At 38.8% G+C, this 14,847-nt stretch overlaps 1 protein-coding gene across 1 annotated transcript in view; it reads left to right on the plus strand.

Annotated features, from left to right (window-relative positions):
• The window catches only part of ZCWPW2 (zinc finger CW-type and PWWP domain containing 2), a 141,400-nt gene extending 127,666 nt beyond the window's left edge, over positions 1 to 13,734 (plus strand). Inside the window, exons 8-10 of the mRNA XM_068983091.1 lie at positions 2,476 to 2,543; positions 9,728 to 9,852; positions 13,573 to 13,734. Of these exons, the coding sequence (XP_068839192.1) occupies positions 2,476 to 2,543; positions 9,728 to 9,852; positions 13,573 to 13,734 (355 nt within the window). The remainder of the gene's footprint in view (positions 1 to 2,475; positions 2,544 to 9,727; positions 9,853 to 13,572) is intronic.
• Positions 13,735 to 14,847: the final 1,113 nt, after the last annotated feature.

The raw sequence follows: 14,847 nt of genomic DNA on the forward strand, positions 1-14,847 counted from the left end.
TTCTAAAACCAGCTTGAACATTAGGAAGTTCACGGTTCACGTATTGCTGAAGCCTGGCTTGGAGAATTTTGAGCATTACTTTGCTAGCATGTGAGATGAGTGCAATTGTGTGGTAGTTTGAGCATTCTTTGGCATTGCCTTTCTTTGGGATTGGAATGAAAAGTGACCTTTTCCAGTCCTGTGGCCACTGCTGAGTCTTCCAAATTTGCTGGCATATTGAGTGCAGCACTTTCACAGCATCATCTTTCAGGATTTGAAATAGTTCAACTGGATTTCCATCACCTCCACTAGCTTTGTTCGTAGTGATGCTTTCTAAGGCCCACTTGACTTCACATTCCTAGATGTCTGGCTCTAGATTAGTGATCACATCATCATGATTATCTGGGTCGTGAAGATCTTTTTTGTACAGTTCTTCCGTGTTTTTTATATTTCCATACAAATTGTGAAATTATTTGTTCTAGTTCTCTGAGAAATACCGTTGGTAGCTTGGTAGGGATTGCCTTGAATCTATAGATTGCTTTGAGTAGTATACTCATTTTCACTATATTGATTCTTCCAATCCATAAATATGGTATATTTCTCCATCTATTTGTGTCCTCTTTGATTTCTTTCATCAGTGTTTTATAGTTTTATATATATAGGTCTTTTGTTTCTCTAGGTAGATTTATCCCTAAGTATTTTATTCTTTTCATTGCAGTGGTGAATGGAATTTTTTCCTTAATTTCTCTTTCTGTTTTCTCATTGTTAGTGTATCGGAATGCAAGGGATTTCTGTGTGTTGATTTTATATCCTGCAGCTTTACTATATTCATTGATTAGTTCTAGTAATTTTCTGGTGGAGTCTTTAGGGTTTTCTGTGTAGAGGATCAAGTCATCTGCAAACAGTGAAAATTTTACTTCTTCTTTTCCAATCTGGATTCCTTTAATTTCTTTTTCTTTTCTGATTGCTGTGGCTAAAACTTCCAAAACTATGTTGAATAGTAGTGGTGAGAATGGGCACCCTTGTCTTGTTCCTGACTTTAGGGGAAATGCTTTCAGTTTTTCACCATTGAGGATGTTTGCTGTGGGTTTATCATATATGGCTTTTATTATGTTGAGGTATATTCCTTCTATGCCTGCTTTCTGGAGGGTTTTTATCATAAATGGATGTTGAATTTTGTCAAAGTCTTTCTCTGCATCTATTGAGATAATCATATGGTTTTTATCTTTCAATTTGTTAATGTGGTGCATCACACTGATTGATTTGCAAATGCTGAAGAATCCTTGCATCCATGGGATAAAGCCCACTTGGTCATGATGTGTGATCTTTTTAATATGTTGTTGGATTCTGTTTGCTAGTATTTTGTTAAGGATTTTTGCATCTATGTTCATCAGTGATATTGGCCTGTGGTTTTCTTTTTTTGTGGTATCTTTGTCAGGTTTTGGTATTAGGGTGATGGTGGCCTCATAGAATGAGTTTGGAAGTTTACATTCCTCTTCCCCTGATTCTTGATTCTGTTTCTCTAGAGAACTATGTTCTAAATTTTTAAAAAGAATTAATAATATAAGTAGTAGTCTTAGAAGTATGGAGAAAGTTTTATGTTTGTATAGATATATTGAACTGTTAAGTTTCAAAGATTAATATCATGTGAGTGACCAGAGGAGAAACAGGTTTTAAATTTAAACATAGGTAGTACAAACCAGAAACAAGCTTTTATAATAAGTCACAGATAACAAGTTTCAGTGTTTGTCATTGAACCAACTGTATAGGTTTTTTTATTTTTTTTATTGAATGGTAAGCAGTGCTATGTGAAAAGGAGTCCTGCTTAAAGACTGGCTTGATATGATAGTCCTTCTTTTCTTTTTTGTCCTTTTTTTGAAGATGAATAATTGCATTTTATAAAGGACTTTCACTTCCTAATCTCAGTTACCCTTCACAGTAACCCTATCAAATAAATACGAAGTGTATCATAATTATCTCCATTTAAAAGATAAAGAATTTTTGGCTTAAAGAAGTTACGTGACTTTCTTAGGATCTTCTGGTTAGAGAAGATGTGCCTGGAGAAATGTTTTCTGACTGTAAATCAGTAGCACAATATACCAGGAAAAGCATGGATTTTGCAGTTTGACAGAATTCAGTTCTGTCATGTTCAACCATTTTCTGATGTTGTAAAATTTTCAATTTCTCAGGGCCTCAGTTTCTTCATAAAATGAGAGTAACAATAACTTAGTAGGGTTTTGGAGGGAGGATTATATGAAATAGGCTATGTAAAGTGCTGGGTAGCTTGTTAGTGCTTCTCACCTAGTGAGAGCTCCAATCAATATTATTATTCTTTGGTTTTTCACTGCCCTGCTTACTGTGTAAAATAACCCCCAAAAAAGATACTTCAAGGTAAGAAATATATATTCATAATTTACTGTTGCCAGTATTCATGAATGATCATTTAAATATACATGCTTGTTCTTAAAAAGTAAATCTGTCAAATTCTTTTTCCAGGAAAGCTGTTTTAAAATCTTCTTTTGAAAATGTTTGTTCAGATGATGCTTTATCAAAGGAAAATATGGGTATGTGAAGGCGTGTCTTGCTTTTAGTTCTTTTACGTATATTTAATTCCACCAAACGTAATTTTAGTCCTTTGAAGAAAACTAAAGGTACATGTATATGTATATGAGAAACATTAGTGGCATTCTGGTATTAATTTACATACTAGGGCTTTTCCATTGTCTTTATTTTTTTTTGTTTATTTATTTTTTTATTTTTACTTTATTTTACTTGACAATACTGTATTGGTTTTGCCATACATTGACATGAATCCACCACAGGTGTTCATGGTGGGAACTCATGTACATCCATTGTCTTTAAATTTCTATCCTCTCAAATTAAATTTTGTCTGGCTTTGTCGCATGTTTGATTTTTTTTTTTAAATAAAGCACTAGCAGTTATAGGAGGAAATACCAACATCAGTACATTTCAGTCTAGAATAATCTATTCCACATTTAGTCAGGGCTGCCAAAGGAGGAGAAGGAAGAAAACCAGAGCCTGGGGCTCCCAGCTGAACTTGTTGCCGTGGGTGCTAGAGCACTGTAGGGAGAAGGTGGCCTGTAGGGGGAAAGGCTCTTCTTTCAGAAGCGCTCTACTCTTTCTACATTTTCCTTGGTCTTGAAAAGAGGCACGTGCTTGTTTGCAAGGTGGAACTTTGGCAGTCACACAGAGAGGTTTCATAGCAGATTAAACCCAGAGAAGCTGTCGGTCCTCACTTCCTCTCCTGTAGCCACCCCCACGTCCTATGGGGCCAAATGCGCCATTTGTACATAGTCTCATAGAACGGAAGGAAGGACAGAGTGGTTATTTTATATCTTCCTTTTCTGTCCTAAACCACTACAGAATTCGGTTGTTCTCTTCTTAGTCTGCTCCTGCTTTCCTGCTAATTAAGGTACCTCCTTTTTTGGCGAGGGAGTGCAGCTTTGTTCCTTTGCCTCACATGATCAGCTCACATATTCCTGTAAAGACAAAAGTTATTTTATCCCTAGAGTGAGTTCCTACCAGGTGACCCTGACACCACAGCTGGATCCTCCTCCCCTCCAACTGGCACAGGATCCTTCGGGAGAGATCCTAGGGCACCAGGGATCCGTGGACCAGAAGTGACTGCCTGGTCAGTAGTCTCCCTGCTGCCTGGCTCTGAAAGCCTCAGGAGTTCACTGTCCCAGTGGCTTCATGGGTCTGAGTCTCACTCCTCCAAAGCCACTTGAACTGAAGAGCAGAACCTTCTCATCTTCTGTGTTCTCTGTCCACTTCCTGAAAGAGTGGTGCTTTTTCAGTAGTTTGCATCCTCTTCAAATTCTTTATTCACTACTCATATTTCTGTGGCTTCCTTGATCCAGGTCTCTGATGTCTCTCATTTCTTCTTAGCTTAAGTTAGGATCAGTCCTAGATCAAACAACAGAGAAAAATGATAGCATCTGAATCTTGAGTCTCGGCTCCACTTTGAGGCCCTCTTTCTTTACACTTTGGGTGCTCATGTCTCCCCTGTGTCCTCTGCCCCAGCTGTGGTGTGCCCTCCTGGCTTCATGCTCTGCAGTTGCTTCTCTCTCCCTTAGTTCTAGATCCCAGGAAAAGTCAAGTACATGCAACTACCCTACCTTTTCAGACATCAGTTTCCTCATCTGTAATAAAGAAAATGCAAGAGAAGCTGTCTTATCCAAGAGAGAGAGGACTGTTTCTGGAAAACAACAGAAAAAGTTGAGGAATCGTTAAATAAATGATTAAACTGTATGTTTGTGGGTGTGTAAAGATTTAATCTAATTCTGGGGTGGGAGATAAATTATGAGTTTGGGGTTAACATTTACACACTACGGTATATGAAATAGATAAACAAGGACCTACTGTATAGCACAGGGAACTGTACTCAGTATTTTGTAATATTTTCTAATAATTTATAATGGAAAAGAATCTGAGAAAGAATATATGTGTGTGTGTGTGTCTGTGTGTGTATAACTGAATCACTTTGCTGTACACCTGAAACTAACACAACATTGTAAATTTACTACAATTTTGAAAAATGGTTATAAAAAAGGATTTGATCTAAGAAATAACTATTTGTGGGATATGTCTGTATTTTCTGGGAAATTGCTACCAGGAATATCTTGTATTATGTTTGATTGTTCCTGTAACCCATTTTTTTGTCCGTGTTTAGGGACCAAAAAAATCCATCTATGATGGTGAAATAATAATAGAATAATAATGATGATAATGATAAACTACACCTGTAACAGTTACTGTGTCTTCACTTTTCTAAACATTTCATATGTATTAGTTTAATCCTCACAAGATCTGTATGAGATGAATAAGGTATATTTTATTATAATTCCTATGGTATCAGTGGATAAACAAAGGCAGTTAATAGGTTATATGCCTTTTCTAAGGTCACATAGCTTCTTAAAATTAATCAGTGTTTGCAGCTATTTCCTTGGTTGCTTTAGCAGAAGCTTAAAGCTAAATTTATGGTTTTTCAGTGTGGCTCAGTGTTAAAGAATCCGCCTGCCAATGCAGGAGACATGATTTGGATCCCTGGGTCAGGAAGATTCCCTGGAGTAGGAAATGGCAACTTACTCCTGTATTCTTGCCTGGAATTTCCCATGGACAGAGGAGGATGACGGGCTGCAGTCCATGGGGTCACAGTCAGACATGACTGACCACACATGCAGTCACAGTCACATATAGCACTGCTAGTTGGTCTAAGCATCTTTTTAAAATGTAATCATTGCCCTCCATATCCCCCTTAATGAACAGATTTTTTACTTCTCTTGTTTTTAGTCTTTGAGCTTTTGTCACTTGTTTTATTGTATCTGTGTTGTCTGTTGGTAAATACCTCATTTCTCTTTGTGGAGTAGGCAGTCTATAAAAGTTTTAATAAAAGATTGACATATCATCAGTATCAGCTGAGTCACTCAGTTGTGTTTGACTCTTTGCAACCCCATGGACTTCAGCACGCCAGGCTTCCTTATCCATCACCAACTCCTGAAGCTTGCTTAAACTCATGTCAGTTGAGTTGGTGATACCATCCAACCACCTCATCCTCTGTCATTCCCTTCTCCTCCTATATTGACATATAACCCTGGATTAGTTAACAGTCTACTAACATTCATGAGTAATGCAGGGGATGTGTTCATCATCCATCTGGGACAGGTGAGCATGGCAGAGAATGGCTGATACAGAAAAGATCTGGATGATGTCTGGGTGAGCCAGGCAGGAGGTAAAGGCCTTAGGCCTGGGTTGGGGCAGAAGGCTGATGGAGGAGAAGGCTGCTATCTTGCTGTTGCAGGCAGACTTGGCCTGCCTGGTCTGGGTTGGAAGTTATCTTTATCCTCTGGGCCCTCCTGCCCCCCATGTCTGTTTGTTCTAGGTAGGCACTTCTTCTTCATTCACTTGAGCCTGTAGTTCCCTCATCTCTACATTTACATCCTAAGCTGATAGAAAAGGCTTTGTGGTTACTTGAAAACAAATCAAAACCAAGTGCTTTTTCCTCCTCTTCACCTTCCCCCTCTAGAAGAATGGCTTCAAAATTTCAACATTGAAATGACCCTGAAAATTTAAGATGCTGTTTTTCAGTGCCAAGTTTGAAGTAACTGAACCAGTGGCCTCTTTATATAAAAGAGGAAATAGCTTCTTTAAACATTAATAGAGAAGTAGAGAATAAAGAAAACTTCGTAAATATATTATACATTGAAGGATTTTTCTAAAATAGTGACTGATTTATTGAGATAAACAGTAAGTTATTTCTTACCAGGAATGAAAAACAGCACTAATTTATTTTATAAAAATTCATTTTAAAAAGCCAGATTCATACTTCAGTGGGAGAGATACCTTTTTTCTTTTTCTTTATTTTTTTCTCCCACTTTCTCTGAGTGATAGAGCAGCTGTAATGGTACCACTTTACTCTCGACAACAAATTGAAGCAAGTCAGAAAAACTACTGGATAATCAGGACTGATAGAAGATGATTGGTCATGCAGTCAGCACAGACCTGCATTCTGTCTGTATCTTTGGAGATCATTGACCAATTTTGATAACCTCGTTTGCAGATTACAGTAACTGCAATTTCTGAGAATTATTTTTGGACTCTCTGTGTTTACAGTATAGGAATACCTTTTAGAAAAGCAACCCTCGTGTTCTGAAAGCAGAATTTGACATCAGTCAAGTTGGTGTTATGAACCCTACTTGATTTACGAAGCCATCCATTACTTTGTCTACCCTTTGATCAAAAGGCAGAATACATGTTTATCCAGGTCACTTGAAAACAGAGAGCCTGCAATGGCACTAGGCAGTGACATTCATTATCATAAATTGACTGTATTTTAGTCTAGCCTTAAAAATATAAGGGTTTCCCTGGTTGCTCAGCTGGTAAAGAATCCAGCTACAATGCGGGAGACCTGGGTTCGATCCCTGGATTGGGAAGATCCCCTGGAGGAGGGCACAGCAACCCACTCCAGTATTCTTGCCTGGAGAATTTCATGGACAGAGGAGCCTGGCAGGCCACAGTCCATGGAGTCGCAAAGAGCTGGACATGACCAAGCGACTTCAACACACAACTTGGAAATATAAAGATGTTTGTGTGCCATTTTCCTTCACAGCAGAGCTCAAAATTCATCTTCTCAACAGTTCATTAAATGTCATTATCAGTTTCCATAGACTCAGAATGTAAAATAAGAAAACAACGTCCATGAGTGGGACTGGGGAATTGATGTGAAGATAGTCACTGCCTTGTTAAGTGACAAGTTACTAAGTAAGAAATCCGTCACAAAGAGAGCTGACTCTCAACAAAACTGCTTCCATGAAAATGGACTTTCCTGTGGAAAATTCCAATTCAGAAGCCATGGCGTTGCATTCGTGTTTTTTAATCATCTTCAGGTGATTCTTATGTCCCAGATTTGGAATACGGCTGTTCTAGAATATGACAGCTTATACTCGGTGTTCTTAGGCGTTAGCAGTTACCACAGAGCACAGATCTACATGCTGACAATTCACGTGTCAGTCTTGGTGTTTCGTTTGTGTTGTTTCTGAACATAGGAACTGATTTTGAGGTGTAGAATGGCTTATCAGCAAACCACTTTCAAACTGTTTTGAGAGTTTTCCTCAGAGGAGACCTGAGACTGGCTGGGTGGAGATGATGACCAGGAAGGCTGGTCTATGGCTCTTCTCTCAGACCCTTAGCAGGCACAAAATAAACATTTGTCAGTTGAATAAAAGAAAATGATAATAAAAATGGATTTTTTTGAACTGGAATGTTTCACATTAATAATCTCTATTTATTAACCTTATAACATGCCTAATTTATACGGATACCTGTCTGTGTAAACTCACACACACACAAATGGATGGATGTGTATATCATATTACACAAACCAAAATTAGTGTTATTGCTGGGAACACCTTGCTTCCATATTCACTGATAAAATTTTAGCCCTGAAGGGTGTGTCCTGCTTGGGTTTCCATGAACTTTCAGCTGCTCTACATCTGTGATGTGGTTTTTGATGACCTGCCAATGTGTAGTGGATGATGGGGTGTATGTCAGATTTGTATAACCAGAGTGGAAGATGATGGGGCGTGTGTCTTTCTCTCTGAGTCATGCTGCCCGTGGAAGACTTTTCAGGGCCCCATCTGTCTGCTGTGCAGGAGCAGGTCACTAGCCTCCTCCCTTGATCTTTACTTCAGAAAGATTCAATATCAATTGAAAATGTTTGTTTTATTTAAATAGGAACTCAGTTGATATTGTTAATCAACAGTCGGGTCTATAGAGTTATAACAGGTATTTATATCTTTGTTGGGAATATTATCTTGTATCAGCAAGTTCAACAAATTACCAGATATTTTGCTTACTTACATATTTCTGTCACAGTAGCACAAAAATCGCACAGCCTTTATAAGTATGTGAATTTTAAAAAAAATTAGATTAGGCAGTTAAGATGCATTGATATTTTGATATTTTGATTAAGAATAGACTAGGACTTCCCTGGCAGCTTAGATGGTAAAGAATCTGCCTGCAATGCAGGAGAACTGAATTCAATTCATGCCTGTAGAATTCCATGGACAGAGGAGCCTCGTGAGCTACAGTCCCTGGGGTCGCAAAGAGTCAGACACGACTGAGCAACTAACACTTTCACTTTACATACTCAGCCTGGATTTAGCCTTGACACTTAATTACTTGGCTTCCCCTTTTAAACAGTAGTTTTAATAGTTTATTGCAGGGCTTAACAAATTGTGTGTCACTATTATCAGTTGCTGCTTGTTCTTGTAAATAAAGTTTTATTGGGACACAGCCACTCCCATTTGGTTGAAGGTGGCGCTGTGGTAAAGAATCCGCCTACCAATATAGGAGGCGCAAGAGACACAGGTTCAATCCCTGGGATGGGAAGTTTCCCTGAAGGAGGAAATGGGAATCCACTCCAGTAGCCTTCCCTGGAAAATCCCATGGATAGAAGAGCATGGTGGGCTACAGTCTATGGGGTTGCAAAGAGTTGGGAATGACTGAGCATGCACTCATGTATGGTTTGCTTTCTAATAGCAGGGTTGAGTAGTTGTGACGGAGACCATCTGGCCCACAAAGCCTGAAATATTTACTCTCTTGTCCTTCATAGAAAAAAAGTTGCTGACCCCTGGTCTATAAGTAACAACTTAATTTGGTGCCCTTGGCTTCTTATTTTAAAAATACAGATGTACACCCATGGCTGATTCATGTGAATATATGGCAAAAACCACTACAATATTGTAAAGTAATTAGCCTCCACTTAAAATAAATAAGTTAATTTTTTTTTAAATAAATAAAAGAATAATTTAGTGTCAGGGATACTTATAGTCTACATATAGCAAGAATGTCACTTGCATTTGTCAAGGAATAATTATAAAAGATTCAACTGAAAATCCACAGTAATTTTGTATCAAACAGAGGCTATAACTGAAAGTTATACAAAATACTTTTTATCTTGTTCAGTTCAGTTCAGTCGCTCAGTCATGACCCCATGAACTGCAGCATGCCAGGCTTCCCACTCCATCACCAACTCCTGGAGCTTGCTCGAACTCATGTCCATCAAGTTGGTAATGCCATCCAACCATCTCATCCTCTGTCGTCCCCTTCTCCTCCTACCGCATAACATTTAGAAAATGTCCTCTTTGAGGGTGGTTAAGATTATGAATTAGATAGAATTACCTAAGGTGTAGATTTTTTTTTCACTATATTAACAACATTTCTTTAGTTGTCTCTGAGACAGAATTTTTACTGAAAGAGCTGGAGCAAATGCTTGAGCAAGCCCTGGAGCACACAGCCACTCACAAGGAGTCTGAAGAGGAGTGTGGGGAGGAAGTGAATACAAGAGAAAAGGTAGGATCCATAATGACCATCAGGCCTAAAGAGCAACCTCAGATCCTTAAATGGCAGAAATTGTTCCCAGATATTCATTTCCATTATATGGGAAGTTCCTTTCACTTCTAAAATGTGAGCCCTTGGTTATCATGAGGTGAACAAGAAACTAGTAGCCTGTGGAGAAATCAGAATGCATCTATCAGTCTTTGAAATATACTTGAGCCAAGGCTGCGGCTGCTGCTGCTAAGTCACTTCAGTTGTGTCCGACTCTGTGCAACCCCATAGACGGCAGCCCACCGGGCTCCCCCATCCCTGGGATTCTCCAGGCAAGAATACTGGAGTGGGTTGCCATTTCCTTCTCCAATGCATGAAAGTGAAAAGTGAAAGTGAAGTCGCTCAGTCATGTCTGACTCTTAGTGACCCCAATGGACTGCAGCCCACCAGGCTCCTCTGTCCATGGGATTTTTCCAGGCAAGAGTACTGGGGTGGGGTGCCATTGCCTTCCCCGACTTGAGCCGAGGAGCTGTTTTATTTGGGGTCTTTGGGGCTGGAATGAAGAGGGATAGTGAGATTCACTGACGCCAAGGAGGTACTGATCTTTGCATTCAGGAGAAGCACCAGAGCAAGAGGGCCCCTGGAAAGCTGCCCTGCCTGGTCATGCACAGGGCTGACCTCCATGGGGAATTTTTCACCAGATTCTATTTCACCATTCTTAACCAGATTGTCTTTTTTTTTTTTTTTTTTCCTTTTGGCCAGCCAAGTTGGGCTGAGAAAGGCCATGTGTGCTTACTGTATTCAATACTTATAAATGACAGCAGAAATTCTAAGTTGGTTGACACATTGCTCAGCACAACAGCAAGCCCAGGTCATTAACACAGAGCAGCAGGGTAGCAGGTGTGAAAGAAGTCAGCCGTGAGGCAGACACTTACACACGGTGGTCCAGCTGTTCCCTGTGTAGTTAGGAGGGAAATGGCAGTGAGGAGCCCTGGATCCTTCCAGTTTCATTCCTTTTCTCATTTCTTGTTTGGCTATCCACTGTGCCTGGAGTCAGGAAGCAGGGGATGGGAGACGGGCTCAGCATACTGTCCTTGTGTCCCCTTCCTGGTCCAGGCAGTGGGGACTCAGGACTGGCTAAGATTGCCTGTCACTTGCCTCAGAGGGTTGTTAAATGAGGCAAACCAGAAAAAGTGCTTTGCAGAGTGATTGACTCCTAAGACTGGCTATTATTACAGATGAGAATTGGCAGTGGCAGCCTCTGGAAGGAATAGGAGCTAAGAATTCCTCACCTTGTCTCTGTTAGCACATCCTCACTTTGCAAAACTACCCATCCCCAAGTCTTCTGTTCTGAGGTGCAGAAAAGGTGGCTTTGTAAATGGACAAGATTGTTCATCCACTTTGGCTGATTTCATTCAGAACTTCAGCAAGAACAAAGATGATTCTTTGGGATTTCTTTGGAAGGAATGATACTGAAGGTGAAACTCCAGTACTTTGGCCACCTCATGTGAAGAGTTGACTCATTGGAAAAGACTCTGATGCTGGGAGGGATTGGGGGCAGTAGGAGAAAGGGACGACCGAGGATGAGATGGCTGGATGGCATCACGGACTCGATGGACATGAGTCTGAGTGAACTCCGGGAGATGGTGATAAACAGGGAGGCCTGGTGTGCTGCGATTCATGGGGTTGCAAAGAGTCGGACACGACTGAGCGACTGAACTGAACTGCAACACTTCCTTGATTAAGTTACAAATCATGAAAATACACAAAATTTGCAGTTGAGATCAAACTGTAAAGGAAAATAAAATTTAAATAAATAAAATTATTGGTAAAAACACTGAGTTGAAAAACATAATTGTTTTCTTGGTCAGCGATCTCAACTTGTTCTTGAATTGCCATGGATTGTGAATACTATTTCTCTGATTAGAGTCCCTTTTTAAAACAAAAAAAATCTTGTTCTCTCTATAGATCTTACCCCTCATAGAACAAGAGCTATAGATTGGTGACATTTATTGTATACATGTAGTTAATATATAAATTATTCTTTTCTGGCAAATGTGTATTTTGTTTGAGCACCGTATGGTTTTGTGCAGTGGTTTTTTTCAGTCTTAGCGGTTTGTCTATTCAAAAATACAGGCAAGTTGATTTTTATAGAAATGTCCTGGAGCTTTTACAGCCACAAAATTGGCTTCTATTTTGCCATTATAACTAGTAACTTGATAGAACAGAAAATTACTTCTGATTTTTATGTCTTAAGGTAAAATACATAGTTTTAATACATCACCAGGCAGGAGCTTGCTCTTTGTTTTAGATTCTTGTAATGTTTTATGCTTTCAAAAGGCATTTAGGAATTATAAAAATTAACTGTTTTAACTTGCTGGCAGGCAGGTGAGTGCTGCCTGCTGACTGGTTCGTAAGCCTCTCTCCACACAGAGCTTTAGAAGCCTGGAATTCATGCCAGGTTGGGGTACTTACTGCCTTGTTCACTTTTAAATGAGGAGAATAGCAATGAGACCAGCTGTCAGAGCTGGAGCAATTTCCAGCTTAAAGGTAAAGAAATGATCACCTAAGGGATTTCTTTTCTCCTTTCTTTTCTTCCTTCCTTCCTTCCTTTTTTTTTTTTCATTAGTATGAAAAATAAATATGACTTCCAAAGGTAAGATGTATTTTGTTTTTAGAAAGTGGTTAAGTGTTTTGTTAAAGAAAGTGGTCTTTTATAAGCTAACACACCAGAAGAGGATATACCTGATAATTTTGAAGTTCTGAGCATGTTTATTCTCTGGGCAGATGTTGTTTGAGCTGTTTTCAAAGTTGTGAATGTAATGTTTTCATCATGCATTTCATGTGTGAGGTTTCAAGTTGATTACTCTCAAGCACTTATACCAATGAATTGAGAATAGCAACATGAACAAAAGCATACACACATGGATAATCAAAATCCATTTTTGTTTGTCATTGAAGTACTCAGAGATTGTTTTCCTCAGTAGACTCACCTTTCTAATCATGTTCTTAGCTAACATTAACACTGGTTGACATGCCCTGACTTTGAAAAAAATGGAAGGGAATTAATTTCAGACTGTTATAAAATCCACCTAAATAATTCACAAACTAGATAATCCATATACAAATAAGACAGTTTACTGAATACCTCTTTGTATTAAAAGGTACATTTTTGATACATGAAAATAGAAAGTACTTGTATAAACTACATGAGTTTTGTTTTGGTTTTTTTTTTTCACATTGTATGGGAAGTTACCTCTGCCTTTAATGAACCTTGAAGTTGTAAATCTCGTGTGTGCGTGTGTATGTTTGCCTGGTTTTCACTTGTGTCCTTTCCAAATAAACCAGTGCATGCACTTACTATCCATAAGGAATGCAGGTGCTTATGAGAAGATGGTCACCGGAAGTGTGACTAAACAGTTTTCACTTGTATTCTCCGTAATGATCAATTTTAAAATAAAAAATATAGAAAACTTGCAGAATTTTAATTTTAATGATCACATTTTTCCACTTCAAAAAGTTAAAGCTAAAAATGTATGATGTTGAGGGGTAGAGATAGGACTAAGTATTCAGTTACTTTTACACTGACACTTACTGTACGTTACATTTTACGTGAGGATCATTATTTGACCACCAGCATAACAGAACACCTTGTTTAGGAGTTACTGACGGTTTTATGTTTTGTGCAGATAATTAAGCCTGGTCTTCAAGTAAATTTGATGACTTCTGTGGTTATTTTTGCAGTTACCTAAATGTGGCCCTGAAGTTCCTGCAGGCAGCTCTCTTGAAAACCACTGTGAAGAGGAATGTCTTATAATTGATGGGCGAAGTTTAAAAGCTGGAGAATGTATTGAAAATATAACGAAGAAGTTTAAAGAAATAGATGCTTTGATGTCTGAATTTTAGGGCATTATAGATATTTCCAAAAGTTAATTATAAAAAACATTTACATCTTTACATTCTCCCAAAGTTAAAACTTAAAAATGTTTTGTGAAACATTTTACCAAAGTTGTTACTTATAATAACTTTCTACTTCGTATTTTGAGAATATCCGTTGTTTTGAGAGATAATCAGGTGGTATTTAAATTAATGTTGTAATTTTAGAATCTGAGAACCCTGATATTTATATTTGTAGATTTTTTTCTTGTTTGCCTTAATTTTAAAATAGTTTATGAAACTTACTTCACAAATACATGCTTTATAGTGATTTAATTTAGATCCTTTGTTCAAGTGTGGCTAACTGTTAAAATGACTGCTAATGCTATTATAATTCTTACAAATAATTCAGATCCAATATTCTTAGAGAATGTATATTTGTAGTAGAAATAAGCTACGGCAAAATAAAAGAAAATAATAAAAAATAATTGTATAATAGAGTTGGAGCTTTTCTTAAAAAACAAAAATGTTAATTGCCTTATTATTTTGGAAACAGTCATTTCAACCACAGTTCCCAGACTGACTGTTTAGTAGAGTCTGTGAAGGGTCTTTGGAAGATCAGAATCCTGGACCCTTCCCCGCTGAATCAGAATCTCTGGAGGCAAGGATGGGAAATGTAATTTAAAATATAGAGATAAGTTAAACATCTTCACTGTAGAAAAGTCTAAACCATATAGAAAAGTAAAAGGTACATCCTGCAATACCACTCCCCTAACACCCCGCTGGGAATCCTGTTCCTTAGGGGTCCCTGTGAACGCTCTGGTGGGTGTCCTCGATTGGGTCCTTTGCTCATCAGATGGTGTGTGTGCACAGCCACCTCCAACTCTACACGCTAGCTTGGCTCCTTCTCCCTGGGGGCAGGGGTGGGAGAAAGGGCATTCCACGCTCTTGGAAACCTGGAAACAGAGACCGAAGCTTGAGGAGAGAGGAAGAGGGAGCATCCAGGACTTGCTGGTGATTGAAGTGGCTGGAGTGGCTTGTGATGGGGGAAGGTGAGCATCAGAGCTGAGCCAGGCTTCTCTCCGTCAACACAGTGGAGGTTGCCATGCAAGGAAAGGTAATAATCTGCAGAGTGCAGGAGAC

Source organism: Capricornis sumatraensis, chromosome 10 (genome assembly GCF_032405125.1).
Source record: "Capricornis sumatraensis isolate serow.1 chromosome 10, serow.2, whole genome shotgun sequence".
Taxonomy (NCBI): Eukaryota; Metazoa; Chordata; class Mammalia; order Artiodactyla; family Bovidae; genus Capricornis; species Capricornis sumatraensis.